The 25,283-nt window shown below is 42.8% G+C and overlaps 1 protein-coding gene across 4 annotated transcripts in view; it reads left to right on the top strand.

Annotated features, from left to right (window-relative positions):
* The first annotated feature begins 5,860 nt into the window (after positions 1 to 5,860).
* The window catches only part of LOC108718301, a 51,333-nt gene continuing 31,910 nt past the window's right edge, over positions 5,861 to 25,283 (top strand). The window contains exons 1-3 of one of the 4 annotated variants that reach the window (XM_041565110.1): positions 5,861 to 5,879; positions 6,010 to 6,063; positions 19,500 to 19,642. In XM_041565110.1, coding sequence (XP_041421044.1) covers positions 19,518 to 19,642 — 125 coding nt within the window. In that variant the 5' untranslated portion in view covers positions 5,861 to 5,879; positions 6,010 to 6,063; positions 19,500 to 19,517. Of the gene's footprint in view, positions 5,880 to 5,936; positions 6,064 to 9,421; positions 9,630 to 19,499; positions 19,643 to 25,283 lie in introns of those variants that run through there. The other 3 variants (XM_041565109.1, XM_041565108.1, XM_018266031.2) reach the window with 3 other exon arrangements.

Raw genomic sequence — 25,283 nt, 5'->3', positions numbered from 1 at the left:
GTGGGTCTGGGCCGGCAGGGCCCATCCTTATCAGTGGGAAATCAATCCTATTGGGTTTATTTAATGTTTGATTGATTTTTAGCAGATAAATAATGGAGATCCAAAATAGGGAAAGACCCCTTTATATGGAAAGTCCCAGGTGCCAAGCATTCTGGTCCCATACCTGTACCATGTACTAGATGGTCATCCTATTGAGTTTTTTTAACAGAAAACTATACCCATCAAACAATGTAGGTCTCTATAAAAAGATATTGCATAAAACAGCTCATATGTAAAACCCTGCTTCATGTAAATAAACCATTTTCATAATAATATACTTTTCTAGTAGTATGTGCCATTGGGTAATCATAAATAGAAAATTGCCATTTTAAAAAAATAAGGGCCGCCCCCTGAGATCGTACGATTCACTGTGCACACAAACAAACCAACAAACCATACTTGTTAGGTCACATGAGCCAATTAACAGGCAGAGTTCTGTCTTTTTCTTCCTCACTTCTTCCTGTTACAGTTAGAGCTGTAGTATTTCTGGTCAGGTGATATCTTCCTGTTACAGTTAGAGCTGCAGTATTTCTGGTCAGGTGATCTCTTCCTGTTACAGTTAGAGCTGCAGTATTTCTGGTCAGGTGATCTCTTCCTGTTACAGTTAGAGCTGCAGTATTTCTGGTCAGGTGATCTCTTCCTGTTACAGTCAGAGCTGCAGTATTTCTGGTCAGGTGATCTCTTCTTGTTACAGTTAGAGCTGCAGTATTTCTGGTCAGGTGATCTCTTCCTGTTACAGTTAGAGCTGCAGTATTTCTGGTCAGGTGATCTCTTCCTGTTACAGTTAGAGCTGCAGTATTTCTGGTCAGATGATCTCTTCCTGTTACAGTTAGAGCTGCAGTATTTCTGGTCAGGTGATCTCTTCCTGTTACAGTTAGAGCTGCAGTATTTCTGGTCAGGTGATATCTTCCTGTTACAGTTAGAGCTGCAGTATTTCTGGTCAGGTGATCTCTTCCTGTTATAGTTAGAGCTGCAGTATTTCTGGTCAGGTGATCTCTTCCTGTTACAGTTAGAGCTGCAGTATTTCTGGTCAGGTGATCTCTTCCTGTTACAGTCAGAGCTGCAGTATTTCTGGTCAGGTGATCTCTTCTTGTTACAGTTAGAGCTGCAGTATTTCTGGTCAGGTGATCTCTTCCTGTTACAGTTAGAGCTGCAGTATTTCTGGTCAGGTGATCTCTTCCTGTTACAGTTAGAGCTGCAGTATTTCTGGTCAGATGATCTCTTCCTGTTACAGTTAGAGCTGCAGTATTTCTGGTCAGGTGATCTCTTCCTGTTACAGTTAGAGCTGCAGTATTTCTGGTCAGGTGATCTCTTCCTGTTACAGTTAGAGCTGCAGTATTTCTGGTCAGGTGATCTCTTCCTGTTACAGTTAGAGCTGCAGTATTTCTGGTCAGGTGATCTCTTCCTGTTACAGTCAGAGCTGCAGTATTTCTGGTCAGGTGATCTCTTCTTGTTACAGTTAGAGCTGCAGTATTTCTGGTCAGGTGATCTCTTCCTGTTACAGTTAGAGCTGCAGTATTTCTGGTCAGGTGATCTCTTCCTGTTACAGTTAGAGCTGCAGTATTTCTGGTCAGATGATCTCTTCCTGTTACAGTTAGAGCTGCAGTATTTCTGGTCAGGTGATCTCTTCCTGTTACAGTCAGAGCTGCAGTATTTCTGGTCAGGTGATCTCTTCCTGTTACAGTTAGAGCTGCAGTATTTCTGGTCAGGTGATCTCTTCCTGTTACAGTTAGAGCTGCAGTATTTCTGGTCAGGTGATCTCTTCCTGTTACAGTCAGAGCTGCAGTATTTCTGGTCAGGTGATCTCTTCTTGTTACAGTTAGAGCTGCAGTATTTCTGGTCAGGTGATCTCTTCCTGTTACAGTTAGAGCTGCAGTATTTCTGGTCAGGTGATCTCTTCCTGTTACAGTTAGAGCTGCAGTATTTCTGGTCAGATGATCTCTTCCTGTTACAGTCAGAGCTGCATATTTCTGGTCAGGTGATCTCTTCTTGTTACAGTTAGAGCTGCAGTATTTCTGGTCAGGTGACCTCTTCCTGTTACAGTTAGAGCTGCAGTTTTTCTGGTCAGGTGATCTCTTCCTGTTACAGTTAGAGCTGCAGTATTTCTGGTCAGGTGATCTCTTCTTGTTACAGTTAGAGCTGCAGTATTTCTGCTCAGGTGATCTCTTCCTGTTACAGTTAGAGCTGCAGTATTTCTGGGCAGGTGATCTCTTCTTGTTACAGTTAGAGCTGCAGTATTTCTGGTCAGGTGATCTCTTCCTGTTACAGTTAGAGCTGCAGTATTTCTGGTCAGATGATCTCTTCCTGTTACAGTTAGAGCTGCAGTATTTCTGGTCAGGTGATCTCTGAGGCAGCACACAGACCATCGCTAAATGGGGGTTCAAGGCAAGAGATGTAAAGGACAATATTTACTTAAATATATAGACCAGTTTGGTAAGATTCTTTAGCATGCCACTTAATTTGATATAAACTGTCTGTTGCTGTAGTATTCATTTTGGGGGTATAGTTTCCTTTAAGGTTTAAATGTTGACCTAAGGGTTTCCACATTACAGATGCCTTTTCTGGGAAAGTCCATGTCTTAGACATTCTGGATAGTAGATCCCACACACATTGCAAAAGGGCTAAATGTGGTTTCTATTCTTAAACACCTCAATCCCTTTCCCTAATTCTGCAGTGTTTCCAGCCTTGCAGACATTTGGGGCAAGCATGTTGGCAAGTCAAGGGCCACTATGTAAATGTTGGGCATGGGGTGGGGGGGGAATTGACATTATTGGTCCATGTAGCTTTACATGCACATAGGGAATGAGCTCCTGATACATGTATCATCCAGCTTCAGTTCCAGCAGCTCCGCTGCACCCTGTGAGTAGCTGAGAATAGTAAGCAGGTAAATTTGGGGTCACACATGCATGGAGCCAAGGAATGTCACCTTTCTGCATTACTCTCAGGACTTAATGTGTTAACCTTTTACCATCCTTTACGTGCATATTGTAATGAGAGATTGCCCGGCTGATTGGAAATATTTGGCCTTGTCACCCATTTGGCACAAGCCTTGCCCTGCAATGGCCAAACATGTCCCTCTCCCTTATATCCACCAACCTCAGGTGACGTGGGAAGCCTGGTGCCCCATCAATGTACATTCATTATTTATTTTCTTTTAATTCCAAGATATTAAGGGATACATGTACTGTTAATATGAATGAATTTTGTTCCAACAGCGCCACCTGCTGGTCATTTTCCCACCAGTCTGACCAGCAAGTAGTCAAGGAAGTTGTCAGGAGAAAGAAAGAGGCTGATGTTCTTCTGCTTAGGAAAGATGTGAGAAAAGTTATCTGAGGTTTTTGATTTTATTCCTAAGCAGAAGAACATCAGAGCAGCCTCTTTCTTTCTCCTGACAACTTCCTTGACTACTTGCTGGTCAGACTGGTGGGAAAATGACCAGCAGGTGGTGCTGTTGGAACAAAATTCATTCATATTAACAGTACATGTATCCCTTAATATCTTGGAATTAAAAGAAAATAAATAATGAATGTACATTGCAGAAGTTCTTAGAATAGCCCCCCTTATCAATTTTATATTCACTTATTTTTAAGGTTTACTTATCCTTTAAAAAGACTCACAAAAAAAGTGTTGTTTTTTTTTTTTAAAAAAACCCCCCCACAGAAAATGAAAATAATTCAAGTGTTAAAATAAGAAGCCATGGTGCGTTACACAGGAATGTATGAATTGTAGGCGACCCACCCAGCGGGCTTTGTTGTGCACTTCCACTGTTGTTTCTTTCACTACATGTTACAAATAGACCAAGAATAAAGTCCAATGAATTCACTGCGGTTTCCTAAGCCACAACTAAATTCCTCTTAAAAACAGTGCAGTGATTCTTTTAATTTAAAGGGGAAACAGTCTCACCATGTAACTAAACATTATAAAATGTAGAAAACCCACAAGGTCTAACTGGAGGAAGTAATTGTATCACAGATATTAAACATTCCCATTCCATAGGTGAAAGCGTCATCACAATTAAGCCACAGGGCTGCCACTGATTACACCAATTGTAGATCAAAGGTGGGGCCTCCTTCCCTGGGACCTGATTGTTTTAAGGCTAGTGCCAGTCATTGAGAGCCACTACGATCAGTGGCGGAACTACTGGGGGTGCAGGATTGTGACTGCACCAGGGTTCACAGCCCTTGGGGCCGACCAGTAGTTCACACACATGTGAATCCACCACAATGTCCACTTCTGGAGGGGGGGTTCCAGCTGCATGGTCTGCCGGGTAGTTACATTACTGCCAGTGGCGTAACTAGAGTGTGCCAGGCCCCCCTGCAAAAAAATCTTCATAGGGGCCCAGTCCTCCCACATACTTCCTGCCTCCACCCAGTTCCCACCCGGACTCCACCCAGTTCCCACCGGACTCCGCCCACTAACCACCCCGTGCCGACGAGCTCTGCTTCCCCGCTGCTGGTAAGAAAGCAGACTATAGAACATTCAGCAGACGCACACTCAAAATACTTACCGTGAGGTGCTAATTCCACAGGAGGCTACCCACACAAGTCTCTAATAAGTGAGTACTCAGAAATGAAAAAGTGTAAAGCACACTCTATGTAAAAAAAAAATCAAAGTTTTATTCAGCCAAAAAATTACATAACCAAAATGTTTTGCCCTACGCGTTTCGACCGTACACTGGTCTTCCTCAGGGGCACAATTTACAAAAAACACAATGAAAAAAGCCTTTTTCATTTTCTGCCCCTGAGAAAAACCGGTGTACGGTCGAAACGCGGAGGGCAACATATTTTGGTTATGTAATTTTTTAGCTCGATAAAACGTTGATTTTTTACTTAGAGCATGCTTTCCACTTTTTCAATTTTGAGTATGCAGGTAAGAGAGTGGCTGGGGAAGGGGGGGTTCTTGTTGGCTTTAGTTACACCACTGGTTACTGGCTCCACTCAGTGTTGGACTGGAGGGTTGGAGGCCCACACAGGCTCCTGCTACAGGCCCCCTGCCTCTGTCGTAATCCCTACAGGCCCCAGCCACAAACCGTCTCTGGGCCCCTGTGTATACCTGTACTGTAGTTGCGACCTCGATCTGGGCCAGAGGGGGATGAGAACAGGGATCAGCATGGGTCATAGGCTGGTGTGGGTCTGGGTTGTGGGGCCCACAGGGTTTTTACCCAGTCTCCCGCTGGCCCAGTCTGACCCTAGCTCCGGGGGTCGACACACCTGCACCCAAATACATTGCTTCAACTCATGTGCAGACACATGCAGTGGATTTCTGTGCCAAAATGAAAGATTTTACATTTTCTGTTGAAATTCAACACTCCTCTGTTGCTGCTACGCTGCTCAATGTACCTGCACCTGAATACATTGCCTCGGAGGTGTAGATACATGCGGTGGATTTCAGTGCCAAAATGAGAGATTTTGCATTTTGCACCAAAAACCACCACATCTGCCTGCACCTGTCTCTGTAGAAAAGCTGAGCATTGTATATCACTAGCCTTAGGTTATGGCCTGATTTTCTATTACTATGTATTTCATAAATACCTATATGGTTTTGTTTTTGTAAGCAAATATTTATAGCTTGTAAATACCTTTAAACTTGTAAAATCTGTGTTTTGTTGCATAACAAGTTTCCAGCTGATAATGGAGCCGTAGCTGTTAAATACAGGGGGTGTTTTGCCCAATGCCCTGGCAAAGACAACCAGACTTTCTGCCCTGGAGCCAGCCCTGTATATTTATTATACAATATTATTCTAAAGTAGATCATTCCACATTTGACATTGAAGGGAAAAGCAAATGTTTAAAGGCAGGTCTTTATCAGCTGGAATGAGGAAGAGAAAATCATGAACAAAGGTTACAGCATATGCGTGTGTGTATATGTGTGTGTGTGTGTGTTTGTGTGAGTGTGTGAATGTGAATGTGAATGTGACACAAGCACAGTGGGACCTGTAAGGACACAACTCACAATACACTTTCCCTATAGACAAGAAGGGGGTCCTGCAGGGGGAGGAGAGCAGCCCATGTGCAGTCGGTTTGAGTAAGTGGCTTTATATTACTTATTCTTGTTATTTATTCTCAAAGTTGCCTGTGCAGGTTTTGTTATTTTCCCTGCCCCCAAGCTGCGGTCACTGCAATTCTGGTTATTGTAGGAATCCAATGGGAAGAAATTATATTGCAAAGTGGACATAACCCCATAGCCCTTTCATTATCAGAGCAAAGACCTGCTACCTGTATGGCCATCATTTGTCTGCAGTCTGTCTGCATTTCTTGGCTTCCATAAAAATACAGGTGGGTCCATTTATTGCCTAAGTTGGACATGGACAGCCCTCCAGACTGGGTCATTAGCTCATTGGTCATTATATGGGATGTTCTCTAAATCTTGCCTGACCATTAAGTGGCCAAAAATCAGGCAGAAATCTAATGGGAAATATAAAAAATCATGTTGGAAAAGAAGTGTATCTGCAGCAAATTGATTATGATATGTCTCCATTATAATCCCATCAGCCCAGTATGGTCCAGGTGTGGGTGGCTAAATACAGCACAACGTTTGTGTATTCCCAGCTCAGCCCTTGTGTTTTTGCAATTAAAAATCAGATTTGATTGTAAGCTCTTGTGGGACAAGTAATTATTGTCAAATAATAAAGGTAATTTGCAGCTTGATAACTTGAGATGTCCATATACAGAAGGGCAATAGAAGGTAGGGCATTAGAAGGTAGGGAAATAGAAGGTAGGGAAATAGAAGGTAGGGCAATAGAAGGTAGGGCAATAGAAGGTAGGGAAATAGAAGGTAGGGAAATAGAAGGTAGGGCAATAGAAGGTAGGGAAATAGAAGGTAGGGAAATAGAAGGTAGGGAAATAGAAGGTAGGGAAATAGAAGGTAGGGAAATAGAAGGTAGGGAAATAGAAGGTAGGGCAATAGAAGGTAGGGCAATAGAAGGTAGGGAAATAGAAGGTAGGGCAATAGAAGGTAGGGAAATAGAAGGTAGGGCAATAGAAGGTAGGGCAATAGAAGGTAGGGAAATAGAAGGTAGGGAAATAGAAGGTAGGGAAATAGAAGGTAGGGAAATAGAAGGTAGGGCAATAGAAGGTAGGGAAATAGAAGGTAGGGCAATAGAAGGTAGGGAAATAGAAGGTAGGGAAATAGAAGGTAGGGAAATAGAAGGTAGGGAAATAGAAGGTAGGGAAATAGAAGGTAGGGAAATAGAAGGTAGGGAAATAGAAGGTAGGGCAATAGAAGGTAGGGCAATAGAAGGTAGGGAAATAGAAGGTAGGGAAATAGAAGGTAGGGAAATAGAAGGTAGGGAAATAGAAGGTAGGGCAATAGAAGGTAGGGAAATAGAAGGTAGGGCAATAGAAGGTAGGGAAATAGAAGGTAGGGAAATAGAAGGTAGGGCAATAGAAGGTAGGGCAATAGAAGGTAGGGAAATAGAAGGTAGGGAAATAGAAGGTAGGGAAATAGAAGGTAGGGAAATAGAAGGTAGGGAAATAGAAGGTAGGGCAATAGAAGGTAGGGCAATAGAAGGTAGGGAAATAGAAGGTAGGGAAATAGAAGGTAGGGAAATAGAAGGTAGGGCAATATAAGGTATTGCAATATAAGGTAGGGAAATAGAAGGTAAGGAAATAGAAGGTAGGGAAATACAAGGTAGGGCAATAGAAGGTAGGATATATGTTGCATGTGCTGATTTTCAGCAAGTCAGGAGCCCTCTGTTGTTTCCTACTAGTTGTTCATGGCATTTTATTTTTGCACTGAAAGGGATGTTTTCTTATACACTGGAGAGCTCTTCCAGATGATAAAGATGAAGACGACCAAGAGGCTTGGTCCAAAAGTTATTCCATTTCCAACAAACCTGAAGCACCAATCTTACTGGTGCTGTTCTACTACAGCCTCATGGGGAAATTGATTGGTTTCTAAATATTTAATGGGCAATAGAACCTCATTTGGGACTAAATTCAGGCCCAGTCTCTACTAAGCCTTTATAGCAGTGATCCCCAACCAGTAGCTCGTGAGCAACATGTTGCTCTCCAACCCCTTTGATGTTGCTCCGAGTGGCCTCAAAGCAGGTGCTTATTTTTAAATTCCAGGCTTGGAGGCAAGTTTTGGTTGTAAAAAAAACAGTGTACTGCCAAATAGAGCCTAAATGTAGGCTGACAATCCACATAGGGGCTGCCAAATGGCCAATCACAGCACTTATTTGGCACCACAAGAACATTTTTTATACTAGTGTTGCTCCCCAACTCCTTTTACTTATGAATGTTGCTCATGGGTTCAAAAGGTTGGGGATGCCTGGTTTATAGAGTCCAAGATCCTGGACATGAGGTGGGTGGGCAAATAAGACATAAAAAGCTATCGAAGTTCCGCTTCTAGGAAACCACACAGCGTCCCATAAGGTACTGAAATCAAGCAAGTGCTCCTATATGTCATAGTAAGCTTACCATCCATCCCCGTTTTCCGGGGACAGGCACCCTGTGCCCCATAGCAAACTGCCCTGTGAACTGTCCCCGTAATTTGCTATTAACTTTAAAAGTCCCCTTGTAATGCTACAAACATTGGTTACATTTTGGTGCCAAAGAGATTAGGGGCTGGGCCGGGAGATATATGAGTGAAGGAGGGACTGAGACGGATAAACCCCTGATGATCAGTTATCACAGCCCTGACAGTTGTCACTGATTGTTAAAGGGGTGATTCATCTTTAAGTTAACTTTTAATATGTTATAAAATGACCAATTCTAAGTAACTTTCAATTGGTCTTCATTATTAATTTATTTATTTTATAGTTTTTGAATTATTTGCCTTCTTCTTCAGACTCTTTCCAGCATTCAGATGGGGTCACTGACCCCATCTTCAAACAAATGCTCTGTAAGGCTACACATTTATTGTTATGGCTACTTTTTATTACTCATCTTTCTATTCAGGCCTCTCCTATTCATATTCCAGTCTCTTATTCAAATCAATGTATGGTTGCTAGCACCCTAGCAACCAGATGGCTGTAACTGCAAACCGGAGAGCTGCTGAATAAAAAGCTAAATAACTCAAAAAAGAAATAATAAAAAATGAAAACCAATTGCAAATTGTCTCAGAATATCCCTCTCTACATCATACTAACAGTTAACTCAAATGTGAACAACCCCTTTAAGATGCCTTGACCTCCCTGCTCCTGCCAGGCTTTCACGCCGCTTCCTATTTGCTGAGGAGACAGCCCCATGTGACTCCCAGTTCAGCTGCTTTTGATTGGCCAGGTTCCCTAATTCGCAGGTCAATTGAAAACAGCGGAGTTAGAAATGTGCTTGAGTAAAAGCAGTGAGACTTGTGCAGGTCCGGACTGAGAATTAAAATAGGCCCTGGCATTTCAGGTACACAGAGGCCCAAACAGCCCCCTCCAGCCCACTAAATACTGACTTTCTATGGCACCTTATAGCAGCCCCTCTGGCATTTGCCAGAACCCACAGATTGCCAGTCCAGGCCTGGACTTGTGTAGATGTACAGACGCCTCCTGTTCCAATCACTGGCCCTACTAGGGTTGGCTACTCAGCTGCCCCCAATTTACTGCTTAGCATAAAAGGCCCTGTTTGTGGTCGGGAAGGTGTGAGATGTGGTCGCAGCAGGTAGGTATTTGATTTGGAATGGGTCGGTGGGTCGGAGGGGTTTAATCGTTATCTTATGGTCACAGTTCTCAGTATCTCTAGATTAAGTGGTTGGGTGACTGGTAGGATAACTAGCATGTCTAGTTAGAAAGGTATGTGTTTATCTGTCGCTATTGTTTTGTTGAAAGCTGTAGTTCTGCAGCATCTCACATTGCAAAGGGAAAGTATAACCAGCTTGTGGCTGCACTTTTCCTGCCCTTACTCCAAGGTTGATGTGGATGTTGTGAGTTGTAGTCGACTTTACATATTAAACACTCACGAGTTCCTTTTATACTCGCTGGGGCTCTGGCCTCCCTGTTCTATTTGGGGGCACTTCAATTTTTCTTCCTCCGTAAACATATTTTTTACTATGGAAATGTACATCTCTGTGCCATTCTACTGTGAGTTCTGGAGTATTTTTTTTTACATGGAATTGCCGTTGTGCCATCTTGCTATGAATTCTGCTGGTATTTATATATGAAATAATCTCTGTGCCATCGTACTGTGAGTCCTGCAGTTTTATTCAGGGAATTGCCACTGAATTCATTTATATATTCACAGAGGGTGTATTTGCACAGTGGGCGTGGTCTAAAAGTGTTGCCCGCCATTTTCTACCCTGTCCCCGGAATTCACTCTGAAAATCTGGTCACGTTATGTTATTGTAACATAGTAATTTAGGTTGAAAAAAGACACACGTCCATCAAGTTCAACCTTTTAAGTCTATATATAACCTGCTTAACTGATCCAGAGGAAGGCGAAAAATCCCAACTGAAGCCTCTCCAATTTGCCTCAGAGGGGGGGAAAATTTCCTTCCTGACTCCAAGATGGCGATCGGACTAGTCCTTCGATCAACTTGTACTATGAGCTATCTCCCATATCCCTGTATTCCCTCACTTGCTAAACCCCATCCAACCCCTTCTTGTACCTATCTAATGTATCAGCCTGTACCCCTGATTCACTTCCCAGCTCTCCCTGTAACACCCCTTTCCCTCCTCTAATCTCATTGGCTCCCTCCTGTCTGCTGGGAGGAGCTACTGGTGAATAAAGCATCCGACCCTTCCTTGTACCTATCTAATGTATCAGCCTGTACCACTGATTCAGGGAGACAATTCCACATCTTCACAGCTCTCACTGTAACAAACCCCTTCCCAATATTTAGCTGGAACCTCTTTTCTTCTAATCGGAATGGGTGACCTTGTGTCAGCTGGAAAGACCTACTGGTAAATAAATCATTAGAGAGATTATTATATGATCCCCTTATATATTTATACATAGTTATCATATCACCCCTTAAGCGCCTCTTCTCCAGCATGAACATCCCCAATTTGGCCAGTCTTTCCTCATAGCTAAGAGTTTCCCTTTACCAGCTTAGTTGCCCTTCTCTGTCCCCTCTCTAATACAATAATGTCCTGTTTGAGTGATGGAGACCAAAACTGTACGGCATATTCTAGATGGGGCCTTACAAGTGCTCTATACAGTGGGACCCCCTCCTCCCGTGACTCTCTGCCCCATTTAATACAAGTCAAGACCTTATTTGCCCTTGATGCTGCTGACTGGCATTGCTTGCTACAGACAAGTTTATTATCTACAAGGACTCCAAGCTCCGTCTCCATTATGGATTTGCCTAGTGCAGTCCCATTAAGGGTATAAGTGGATATTGTTACATCCCAGGTGCAGGACTTTACATTTATCAACATTGAATCTCATTTGCCACTTAGCTGCCCAGATTGCCAGTTAGTCAAGATCCTGTTGCAAGTGCCACATCCTGGATGGAATTTATTGGGCTGATAGTTTTGTGTCACCTGCAAACACTGATACATTACTTACAATCAGTGCTTGAATTGGAGTGAAAAAAAGTGGAGGGATGCTCTGCGTGGTGAGCGTAGCGCAGGGTACTAAAACAATCCCCTCCCACAACCATAAGCCACACCCATTGTTATAAATAGGTTCTCATACCAATACTTTATGGTTTCACCAACTTTAAAGCAAAGCAGTTTTGCTATTTCCTTTTTGGTATTTTCTTCTAATGAGCAGTTTGATGCCCAGTATGTATAGATTTACCTATGTGACCTGTAGGGACCCCAAAATGAAAATTGTACCTATGACTTTTCTTGGCTGACAATTCAGCTACTGCAAACACAGCACATTTTGTGTGTATTGTGTGTCATAACATAACACAACCCCATTATATTCTATATTACCCAAGATTATTTCATTTATATCATTCTCTCACTATTCCTTAATCTGCTGCTGTTTAATACCTTCATTTTCTCTTCTCTTCTTCTCTCCTTTTCTCTATATCACTCTCTGATGCTCTACCTTCTTTATCTGTTTAACACTTCTCTATCTCTTCTACTTCTCTCCCAGCAATCTTCTCTCTCCTTTAATCCTCTACATATAAATTTAACTATATTATATTTTACTTCTGCATTTTATTTGCATGGAGAAGTGGAGAGGAGCAAAAGACAGTTCCGGGATTCAAAACTCTTGTTTCTCCACTGAGGGGATGTATTTCATAGAAATAAAAAAGTGAAGGGATGGCATCCCTGTGGATCCCTCCCCAATTCCAGCTCTGCTTACAGTATCCTCCCCTAAGTCATTAATGAACAAGTTAAATAAAAGTGGCCCCAATACTGAGCCCTGTGGGACCCCAATAAGAACCTTACTCCAAGTAGAGAATGTCCCATTAACAACCACCCTCTGTACCCGATCCTGTAGCCAGTTTCCTATCCATGTGCAAACGACTTCATTAAGCCCAACAGACCTTCGTTTAGAAAGCAGTCGTTTGTGGGACCAGTGGCGGAACTACCGGGGGAGCAGGGGGTGCGAGTGGGCCAGGGCCCGCACCCCCTCAGGGCCCCCCGGCAGTCCATTCGCCATTGGAAACTCGGCCAAATGCAGCCGTACGGAGGGGGGCGGGGCCCCGCTGTGCGTCACGCACCAGGGCCCGCCCCCCTCAAGGAACATTACTGTGTGGGACACGGTATCAAACGCTTTGGCAACATCCAAATAGATCACATCTACTGCCCCCCCACTGTCCAGCATCTTACATACCACATCATAAATCTAATTTGTCTGACATGACCGATCCTACCAGATGTTATATTTTGTTGCTAAGTGTAGTAGCCCTAGCAACATGATAGGAGTTTAAATGGCATCTTTTGGAAAACAAAAACACAAAGAAAAATAAACATCCCAATTATGAAGCTGATTCAGCATTGTGAAACCCAAAGGGTTGAACTGATCCCTGGGAGCGTGTGTTAACCTGAGTAGGTAAGACCAATTGCAAATGTGTGTCAGATATTTTACAAGGCACTAAATGTCAGCCGAGCAGCCTCATTAAACATATAATGCAGGAGTTCTCTTTGAAAGGAACCAATTGGACCATCTGCAGGGACTATAAGTACCGACTATATGACTTCATAGTGACGGGTAATTTCATAAAATGGGCAGTATTTGTCATTCTTGTGATTTATTTTTTTCTTATTTAGCAAGTTGTTCGGTAGCTCTGCAGTTTTGTACTTTAAACTGTTATTTTGATTCTATGTATTGATCAAAGTCAGGTACCACTGCGGAAGGCCATCATTTTAGGACAAAAAACACAGCAGAGGGATAATAACACAGCGGCACCTATAGTAGCAGAGGGATAATAACACAGCGGCACCTATAGTAGCAGAGGGATAATAACACAGCGGCACCTATAGTAGCAGAGGGATAATAACACAGCGGCACCTATAGTAGCAGAGGGATAATAACACAGCGGCACCTATAGTAGCAGAGGGATAATAACACAGCGGCACCTATAGTAGCAGAGGGATAATAACACAGCGGCACCTATAGTAGCAGAGGGATAATAACACAGCGGCACCTATAGTAGCAGAGGGATAATAACACAGCAGCACAGCAGCTGAGGAATGAAACCAGCCCAATGTATATGTGTTGTTTGCTCATGGAGTAGCTCACTCATAGTCACCTCTCCAACGCCTCCTTTTTAGACTCCCCAGCTACACACTCATGGCTTCTCAATGTGTCTCCTTTCACACTCATTGCCCAGAGCTATGCTGAGATATATGCAGCCTCTCCATCTAGCAGCAGGTTTCATTGGCTCTTATTGGGCTCTAAACATCCCAGCAACCAATCACAAAATCACTTTGAGTCCTGTAAGAACCTGGTACAAAGTGTCAGTTTCTGAGCTTCCCCCACAGTTGAGTCCAAGAGCAACTCCTTCTTAGAGGCTGCAAGTAGCATAATAGAGGACCAATAGCCCCACTGGGCAATTTTTGGAGCTTGTCCACCCTCTGGGTCTGAATTTATTATTATCCCTCCAGCAAGTTACTGTCAAGCTCACTGCACCCCAACATGTAACTGCCCCTGCAGCAGAGACTGTGGACAAATAAATTAATCGATTTAGAGGGGTCTAATGGGGAAGGTAAAATAAACGGACTCATTACAAGTGCTACTAAGGAGAGGGAAGATTTGTTGCTTCATTACAGAGTTGGCTAAAGGGAGGGACACTGCGCTGATCCATTTCTGCTGGAAGAGAAAAGTTGAAAAGTAAAAGTTTAGTTCATTGCAGAGTCTATTGAGAACCAGTCATCAATCAAAAGGTCTGTAGGAAAATAAAGCTGTTTGGATCCAGGACAAGAGAGAAGCTGTGCTGATCCATTACAGTGGCTGCAGAGTAGAGAACTGTGCTTCTTCATTATAGGGGTCTCCAGGGAAAATATGAACAGTGCCAGATTATTACAGGGGTTTCTGAAAGAAGAAGTAAACCTTAAAAATAAGTGAATGTAAAATTGATGAGGGGGCTATTCTAAACATTTCTGCAATGTAATTTAATTATTTATTTTCTTTTAATTGCAAGATATTAAGGGATACATGTACTGTTAATATGAATGAGTTTTGTTACAACAGCGCCACCTGCTGGTCATTTTCCCACCAGTCTGACCAGCAAGTAGTCAAGGAAGTTGTCAGGAGAAAGAAAGAGGCTGCTCTGATGCTGTGCTCATTTATTTCAGTGGCCAGGGGAGCTGTGCTGATCCATTGTGTGATTTACTGGGAGAATATCTGTGCTGTTCTATTACAGAGGCTGCTCAGCATCAGCCTGACCCATTAGAGAGGTTCCGGTACATTTCATGACAAAGAATATTGTGGGAGAAAAGCTGCTCAGATCTACTGATTAGAGCAACCGAACCAACTTATTCAGCTACAGAGACTTTCTTCAGACCAGTATTATTTAGAACTGACATGTTTTTTAGTAGCCCCTGGGAAGCGACTGTGGCTGAGGTTTGCAGTGATGATTGCTGACGGGTACCTAATAATAAATCAGCATTCTTCACGTGATTAAGCCATTCCTTGTCCTTTAAACTGTATCGCTGCTCCCTAGTTCAGCACAATTCTGTCAACTTCTCCTGATGGCTTTATTACAGCTGTATCTCATGCAAAGGAAAGAGAATTATTAATTATTAGCTCTTCCTCATTTGTTATCTGTTTGCTAAGGGTGAAGGCGAATCCCTCTCTGTGGCCGAGGCTTTTCTCAGCCTTTCCTAACGTTGTGCATTAAGATGAATATGTGCAGGACCCCCACTGAGCCATATCCCTCCCTTTAAAGATATAATTTCTCCATTATGGGGTAAATCCTCACACTGGATCCCTGACCACAATATTGGCAAGATATGTGTTGTTCTACTGCCACTCTTTAGTGATCCAGGTCCTTATCCTCTCCAGGACCAATGCCAATTAATCTTCATTGCCTCATCAATTGCAAACCATCCCTTCTCATCTGCATCTAAATGTCTCTCCTCTCCTTCATTACTAATGGCTCAGCATTTCTCTGCTCCTCTCGGACTGGGCCGACCCTGATGGGGAGATATAGAGAGGATGGGCCCAGAGAGAGGAGAGGAGGTACATGACTGAGCACTCGGTGGTGGGTGGAGTTCAAGAAGGGGATGAGGGTGGTGAGCACTTAATGTGAAGGCCCCAGTGGGCCCTGGACACCCAAACCAACACTGCTTCTTCCCGGCCCTTACGCCCAGATTGGGACAATATTGACCATTCATTTACAACAAGAGCTGCGTCCCAAATAAACCCATTCTCCCTGATTGGCCCATGCCTCTGGAATGCTCCACCATCTTGCCACAGATAAGCTGCCACCCAAAACCCTTAGGAACCTTGAGCAACATTCAGAAGTAAAAGGAGTTGGGGAGCAACACTAGCATGAAAAATTTAGTAGCCCCTATGAGGATTGTCAACCTACATTGAGTCTCTGTTTGGCAGTACACCTGTTTTTTATACAACCAAAACTTGCCTTCAAGCCTGGAATTCAAAAATAATCAGCTGCTTTGAGGCCACAGGGAGCAACATCCAAGGGGTTAATGAGGAACATGTTGCTCCCGAACTACTGTTTGGGGATCACTGGTCTAGAGGAAACACAAAACTAATCTTCCTCTGCATCAACCTGCTGATTATATTTGTCTCTTATCCCTCATAGATTGCAAGCTCTTTGGGGCAATATATTGAAATTCATATTACATGTTCCTTATCCATCTAATTTATAATAATTGTAACCCTGTTTGTGTATATGCCATGTGCAACTCGGTGTGCCCTTGTGCTGCTACACAATACACCGACAAACTTCTGCTGCTTTGTGCGACTCCGCTCTGTGCAGAGCCCGGGACAGACGCCAGGCTATATCCAAGGCTCTGCAATATATTAATAGTCATCGGATCCATTTTTATATGACTTCAAGTACATTTCCAATTGGCAGAATTGAAGTGAGTGCAATGTATTCAGAGCTGACAGATTAAAAAGGCAAATTGCAACAGAGATTGCACTAAAGAGACAGGCAGGAATACTCCCCTAATGGGAAACAGCTGGAACATTATACTCCCATTATACACATACGTCTAGATGTATTGCCCCGAGGTCCCTTGCATACCTGCCAGTATATACGGGAGAACCGTAGATCTAACTGCCACATCTAAAGATGTGATGCCAGGCTTGCAGGGCACAGATCCCTTGTATCCATAGACTGGTCTGAGCTACTGAGCAAACAGACAGAGGTTCCATGCAGTAGGCTGACTGACGTTACTATATAGATTTGGGTTATATTGTATAAAAATTATGAGTCTCTGCAACTCAAAAGCAGAAAAAGAGCCATAAAAGTACTTTGAATGCCACATGGGCCTCCAGGTCCAATTGGAGAACTATATGCCCCAAGGGTATCGTAACACAGGAGTATTCTTGTAGCCGGATGGTAACAGGGATTTATTTATAATGTAAAATATTGGGCTGTGTGCAAAGGGCAGGAGCTTTCAAGGAAGGTCCCAAAAATCACACAAAAATGGTTTCCTGAGAGGAGCAAAGTACAAACATATATTGCGTTACTTAGTGTCATTCTAATAATGATTGTTATTTTATCCTGAATTCCAGCACATGACAAGGTGTTATTTCTTTTCATAACACCCAGTTTTAGTGCAGAATCATCCTGCAGTACCAGGCCTGGATCACTAGGGGGCGCTTAGTTAGACAGACAAAACGGGAAGCAGCTAAGCCTCTAGTGATACTTTGTGAGTTGGTTGTAGAAGTTCTGGCAGGTAAATGTGTCAGTATGACTTTAAACATAATTTGTGCTGTTTCTTGTGGGAGGTGGCAGTTGGCTCGGCTGCCATTATATATCCTAATGCTTCAGCTACATGTGTAGTCCTGTGTCTATAGTTCAAACCTTCAATCTAGCTCAACTTACCTTTATGAAACATGACTATAACTAAAGGCACCTCTAAACTGTCAGCCACCAACCAGCCAACACATTGAGGCCAGCTCCAGGTGATTATTTTAATGGTGGCAGGGCTGGTGGCAAAATAGATTTTGTTAGGATCTGAAACATATAGAAAGTAGGATTGTCCTTTGGCCATTGCTAAGCTACAATTTCCAGTACCCCTGGCAGTCTTCAGAACATGCTGGGTGCTGGGAGTTAAACACCTGGGTAGTATAGCTTATATCTGTCTTTGTGCTCTCCTCCTGTTGATGTCTCCTTCCATCACCATATTACCTTAAAGTCTCCACATTGCCTACCGTCATCATCCTTCCTTTTTTTGTCTACAACTCAACTGTCTCCCCCTTACCCTACAGTCTCCATCTTGCCCAACCACCTCCATCTTTTCTTACTGTCTCCACCTTGTCCTATTGTCTCCATCTTGTCTTATGGTCTCCGTACTGCCTACCATCGTCATATTTCCTCTAAAGTCTCCATCTTGCCCTACTGTCTCCATCTTGCCCTACTGTCTCCATCTTGCCCTACTGTCTCCATCTTGCCCCACTGTCTCCATCTTGCCCCACTGTCTCCATCTTGCCCCACTGTCTCCATCTTGCCCCACTGTCTCCATCTTGCCCCACTGTCTCCATCTTGCCCTACGGTCTCCATCAGGGCCGGAACTAGGGGTAGGCAGGAGAGGCAGCTGCCTAGGGCGCAACGATTGGGGGGCGCTGGTCAGCTACCTCTTCTGCCTACCCCTAGACCAGACCTGGCACTATTCCCCGCCCGGAAATAGAAACCAGCACCGACTCCTGCCTGTCCGACTGTTGTGCATGTTGGTGCGCACCGCTATTTATCCCTTCAGATGCTGAAGTGCAGCCAGAGAATGCTGCTTCCGTGTGCGCAAAAGTTGTTCATGCGAGCGCTGATGACACACATGCAACTGCTGATGCTGCGCACGCGAGCGACACTGATGTGCGTGAGACCGAGAGGGGGGGCGCAAACTAGCCGGCTGGGCTGCCTAGGGCGCCCAGCCGGACAGGCCCGCCTCTGGTCTCCATCTTGGCCTACTGTCTCCATACTCCTACCATCATCTTTTTTTCCCTTAAAGTCTTCACCTTGCCCTACTGTCTCAATCTTGCTTTACTGTAGTAAATTCCCTAACTATTACCATTTTGCCCTACTGCTGCCACCTTGCCCTTCCAGTCCTTCCAGCCATACCTACTGTCCCACACTCTTACTTTCAGTAGGATAACTAGACATTTTTAGGGCCCTAAACCTAAGGGAAGACACATTGATTCACAGAAATATATTGCTATTGCCCACAAGTCAAATCACATTTCAGTCCTGAATTCATTGAAGGTGCTATAGTTTACTTGGAAGTCAATGTAGGTTACATGTGTTTAGTCTATGACTAGCCACATAAATCACAGTATGAAACATAAGCTTTAAGCAGACTGCAGCAGACTCATCAATGCTAATTACTAATTGGTTGCCATGGGCAACTGCACCATGTACATATAACACAAGCTTTTAAAAAGTTCCTAGGGGGTTCCTAGCCCCCATGTGGACTGGCAGCCTACAGGAGGTTCTGTTTGACAGTACATCTAGTATTGTTGCCTCCAAGCCAGAAATCCAAAAATAAGAACCTGTTTTGAGGGCACTGGGAGCAAAATTGTTGCTGGAGCCATTGGTAGGGGATCAGAGGGCCCCCTTGTTCAGGAAATAATACAATACAGGATAGTACAATATTCCATATAATTATAGGAACAGGCTTCAGAACCAGAAGGGGTGGTACTTACAGGGAAAACAGGATTATTGAAAGCAAGCTGGTGTCATGGCGAACTTCATGAAAGTACCCCAGTGATTTGATATAGTGGGGTTGCATATTGACCCCCAAGAAGTATAACCTTTTGCTTGTTCTTTAATTTCTATAATAACTCTTGAATTTTCTTTTCTTATTAATATCTGGGGCTACTGGCACTGGCAGTTGGACATCTCAGCCATGACTTGCTTGAGACAAGTCCAGTGGGTCTGTACTGCGCACAGAAAAGCACTTACAGATGATTTTATTGCAGTGTCTGTCTTCTTGGTTCTAGAATCTCCAATGTGATGCAATGGCTCCCCCTAGAGATGAAGTTGTTCAGTACATGTACGAAGAGTATGACAGTTTCAGCCTGTTGCTGCTGGGGACCTGCGCTGCTTTAATCCTCATTCTGCTGCTTCTCTTGTGCTCCCTCCGGTGAGTTTTATTTACAACTGTGCCAGGCAGTGAGGGACTGTGCCTAAACAATTAACTTCACCCCCTTAGAGTTGGGAACAAAACATTTTAAATAAAGATATTCTGAAGCTGTTTGTCAGAAGGGGCCCCTAAACCTGTTGGGCTCTCAACAGTCACAGGGTGAAAATGTCAGTGTTTTACTTTATATATATATATATATATATATATATATATATATATATATATATATATATATATATATATATATAAAATACACAAAAGCCATGAATATCCTGTAAATTATATCCTTATAAACGGTGAGTAGTGATGTCATTTCTGTCACATGACTCACTAAAATTTGTGTATTATAATAAATAAAGTACCCCCAGTTGTAAAATATGAGGATATTAGAAGTCACCTCGGAGTTCCATGACCTGTATAACTCGGCCTTCGGTCCTCGTACTTTTATATGGTCATGAAACTCCTCGATAACTTATAATATCCTTATATTTTACAAGAGGGGGTACTTTATTCACTATATATGATCTCCTGTAGGGGGCAGCACTTAGATCCTATCAAGGGGCAGAACGGGAATATTAACATTTCAGAGCATTGATCAGTTTTTATTGGTCAGTATAATCTGTGCCAAAACCATCATATTAATAGTGGGGATTAATAATATGGATGCGAGGAAGTATAAAGATGTAACTGTATCTTAAGCTTCTCCTTTCCCAGCAGCAATAACCCAATATCCCAATGGAATTGCACAGATGCGCCCCCGGGTGCTTCCATGTTGCTTGGCCTGCAGCCCTACTGTCAGTGGTTATTGCATTTAATGGGTCTCACTAGAAGGTGCATCACACGTTCCATAATTTCTGTTTCCCAGGAGCCCAACCATCTGCAATGAGAATGAATATAGGGAGGAGAGAATATACAGGAGCAGGTGGAATGATTGGGGAAAGATATCTGAAATACAATATATCACTGGCTCGTACATATAGAATAGCTAAAGATCCATCAGCCGTCTCTTCTGCTATTGTGATCCCATGTTCTTGGATCAGTAGATATGACTATCTGGTGGTGATCAGATCAATTGGGAACGAGATGGATCCATATGTGACTGCTTCCTAATCATCTAAACGTTTGGGAAGGAGTCACATACTTTATCTCTTGTACTATTTGGCCATTCAGATCCATTTCTGACCTATCTATGAGTTTGTATGTATAACATTTTTCGGTGGGACTACTTGGATCTACCTCCTCTTAGTCCAGCTTTGCCCACATCTTCCTCCCTGTGATACATGTGTGAAGCGTGTGTGCTGGGCTCAGTATTGTGATAAGGAACACTCATTGGAGCATCAACATTCAAGGCCAGGGAACCCCAACCTTTTTTACCCATGAACCACATTTACTTTTCTTTTTCAATTTGTTTTTATTGAAGACATTCAGAGATATCACAAAATAGCAATATTATTGACAAGAGAATTAATACAGAAATTCAAAACCAATGCTTGAGAGCAAAAAATAAAACAAAAAACAGTCTCCATATTTAGTTAATTAATTGGTTAATTAGTTAATAACGTATCTCTCTGCTTTGCATGAAAACATGCCAGAGTATATACATGTATGTGGAAAGTTGAATGGATAGCAATATAATCTTAAAAAATTGTTTTTTTTTCATAAATGTTTGAACTTATTTTTTATCTTCAATTTGTAGATTATTAAGATGTATAGACCAACTATCTTAAAAGCATTTTCTTTGCCTTCCTGGAGGCAAAGAGATCTGAGATATTTCTTTCAATACAGGAGGTTCCTCTGTAATCCAATGTAAAAATATGGACTTATGAGCTGCTGCTAAAACAAAAAATACAAATTCTTCAAGTTTTTTAATGAACCACATTTAAATGTAAAAAGTTGGGGAGCAACACAAGCTTGAAAAAAGTTCCTAGAGGATGCCCACTTATTGGTCATTTGGTAGCCTCTATGGGAGCTTGCAGACTACAGGAGACTCTGTTTGGCAGTACATATGGTCTTTATGAAACCAAAACTTGCCTCCAAGTCAGAAATTCAAAAATAAGCACCTGCTTTGAGGCCACTGGGAGCAACATCATCTGGCTTGGTGAGTAACATTTTGCTCACCAAGGTTGGAGATTTGTAGAGTCTTGGCTTTGGTAGAACCCCGTTGGGAAAGAATAAGTGAAATCAAATGTTTCCTATTGCCATGACTGAGCTTTATATATCTCTCTACTGACAAATTGGATCTCTCTTCTTTTCAAACCCCAGAGGATGCATTCCCCAATACAGTTTTCAGATCTTCACAAGAGTTCCTTGGGATTTAGAGCTGTCCTTGAACCAACCCTTGGTGCTTGGTAAAGTGTGCCTCCGGTCATTGTCCTGCTGGAATGTATATGATCTGTGATCGAGACCCAGCTTTCTAATACTGTTCTAAGGGTATCAAAGCAACCTTCTAAACATCTGTAAACCTCCTCCGGGACTGTAGAGATGGGACATTTTCTTAAAGGTTGCATATTTTCCATGGAAACCGAATGATGTACTTAAAGGACAAGGAAAGGCAAAAAAATAAAATCCCATTTTTACTTTCTTTAAGAAAAAGAAACCTATCTCCAATATACTTTAATTAAAAAATATGTTCCGTTTTTATAAGAAACCTGACTGTATGCAGTGAAATTGTCCCTTCATTTACTGCTGTGGATAGGAATTGTCAGATGGTCCCTAACTGCTCTGCAGGGAAACAATCATACTTATGAACAGCAGGGGGAGCCCCCGCCTTACTTACCAGCCATGTAGAATTCAAGCAGCTTTGTTTATGACGATCCCTAAGCAGCCCAGACCACACTGAGCATGTGCAGGGTCAGGGTCAGGCAAAGATGTATAACAAAGTTACAAAATGACAGCCCCCTATGGCCAACTTTGAAAGCATAAATCATTTGTTTGATTAGGCTTGTGGTGCAGTAAGTTCATGCTTATGTTTAGTATACAGAATTTCTAGCCTTATTCTATTTTAGACTTTCCTTGTCCTTTAATCTACAATCTGCCTATGTTCTGCCAGAAGGATTTGGGCTTGCTCAGGGATATTTTGGTGAACCCCAGTTGGGCTTTATATTTTCTTTCTCAGTAGTGAGTTCTGGGTCTCCAACCTTAAAGCACTTTCACTGAGTTATGTTAGCTTGAGTCTTTCTGGCAGTTGATGGATGTTCCTCCACCACACTTGAACAATCCTTCTCGCCAACCATTGATCAATATCTTGGGTCAAAATCCAAGGAGATTAGCTACAGTTTCATTGGCCTCAAACCTCTTGATAAAGTTATGTTTCATGGACATATGACCTTCAACATCTCTTGAGATGGACTTCTAGTTGGGATTGTCCATACTTTCTCACAGACAGTTCTCTGCTTTTCTTTCTTTTCTCCATATTTGGTGTGGAGCTCATACACAATTCAATCAGGTTTCAAGATGAGACTCTTATGTTACAGGCGACATAACATGTACGTGTTCTTACAATACCTTGGAAGAACTGGTGCATCACATGAAAAAAGTACAAAAGTGCCGATATGTTTGGCCATGACTGATTATCTCCAAGCTTCCCTGCACATAAACAATAAATGATCAGTTTTCACTTACCCTTTAACCAGCCGTGTAATCGGAACGACTGATTTACTGCTCCGTCTCAGCTGTTGCTCTGGTTCTTTCTTTCCCTGTTTTAGAGAATAACAAACTGTTTCCTCAGTTTATTCCTTCAATAAGAATCTGTTTCCACTTGGCTGCTCGGCTAAAGACAAATCATTATGAGACGGTGGGTGAACACAGGAGGGAAATGACCCATGATATTATAAATGAGGGAGGCCCCTATAATATATATATATATATATATATCTATATATACACACACACCCTTGGGCCAGAGTTCACACACAGGCAAAGCAGAAGTTGTGTTTCTCATGTGGGAAATAATAACATTGCTGGGATTACTAGATTACTAACATCTGCCAGGAACTTGCCTGTATCTGCCGCTTGCCAACTGCCATCCCTTCTGTGAGACGCAGTTAATGTACTTGCAGGAAACACTCACTTAAATGGAGACTCTGCCAGCCCCTTATGAAAGATCCTAGGCCACACTTATAGGGGCCCTTACAGAATCTTGTCTCATGGGGCCCGAAAAAAGGCACAGGGGGTGGCGTTCTATTTGATTGAGGGGTAGAGAGAATTAAGAGCCACACAAATGCACTGGAATTGTGCCTGACCCATTTATTATGGCCACAGAGTGTCAAAACAAGATACATTTTGGGTGGATAAACCTCCCTTCATCAGATAGCAGAAGTATAATGGGAGACAGGTACATAAAGAAGAACAGCTCCTCCCTTTTTGCCCATAAAGAGAATCACGTACCAGAGGCCTCCCCTTCAGACTAGAGGAAAAGAAGTTTCATTTAAAGGAACAGAGTAGGGGGTTCATCACAGTGAGGACAGTGAGGTTGGGGAATGCACTGCCGGGTGATGATTCAGTTAATGACTATAAGAGGGACTTGGATGATTTCTTGGACAGACATAATACAAAGGCTATTGTGATACTAAACTCTATAGTTAGTATAGATATGGGTATATATCATTTATGTGACAGTAGGGAGGGGTGTGTGTATGGGGCTGGGTTTTCATTTGGAGGGGTTGGACTTGATGGACTTTGTCTTTTTTCAACCCAATTTAACTATGTAACTATTACCCAATTGGGGGTGGGAAAACCATAATCTCTGCAGGGCATAAGTGACAAACATTTTACAGTTTCTCCAAAGTTTAATAAAAGTCCATGGAAGCCCATGGTGAATGTAAAATAGATGAGGGTGTAATACTAAGCACTTCTGTAATTTACATTCATTATTTATTTTAATTCCAAGATATTAAGGGATACATGTGCTGTTAATATGAATGAATTTTGTTACAACAGCGCCACCTGCTGGTCAGTTTCCCACCAGTCTGACCAGCAAGTAGTCAAGGAAGTTGTCAGGAGAAAGAAAGAGGCTGATGTTCTTCTGCTTAGGAATAAAATTGTTTTGTTTCCTGTGAGACCAGATTTGTCAGGAACACTTCCTGCTCTGCTACTGCAGAGGGAACTAATGTGCACAGCTGAGGAAGGAACGTCTACATGATGCACCAGTTCCCATGTGCAGGACTAAGAAAATGTTCCTGTTGTCTTTCCATAATCCATAGCCTAATGTTATACAAACTGATTGAAAATTGTTTATATTCCACTGCAATGTAATTTTATACTGTCTCCAGCACACACAGCCTGCAGTGAACTAAAGCAGATAGACAGTTACACCTGCAGAATCAGTGCATATGTTGCACAGTAGTTCAGGGTCGGACTGGGGGCCCAGGGCCCACCGGGACTAATGTCCAGGGCCCCCCCCTGCCCCCTACTATAACGCGCCGAGCGTGCATGGATAAAGGTGGCACGGTGATCCTAAATAAATAGGTGCTGCACAGATGGCGTTGCACGGCGCCTGAAAATTCCACCCCCCCCCGAATTTGATCGGGAGAGGGGACTGGCCCATTAAAGGCCGGGGCCCACCGGGTTTTTTCCCAGTGTCCCGCCGGGCCAGTCCGACACTGCAGTAGTTTATGCTGATTACAGATCCTTTATGTTGCCT

The sequence above is a fragment of the Xenopus laevis genome, chromosome 5S, assembly GCF_017654675.1.
Source record: "Xenopus laevis strain J_2021 chromosome 5S, Xenopus_laevis_v10.1, whole genome shotgun sequence".
Taxonomy (NCBI): domain Eukaryota; kingdom Metazoa; phylum Chordata; class Amphibia; order Anura; family Pipidae; genus Xenopus; species Xenopus laevis.
Note: the sequence above shows the minus strand (reverse complement) of the source record. Positions and strands in the feature narration are given on the sequence as shown.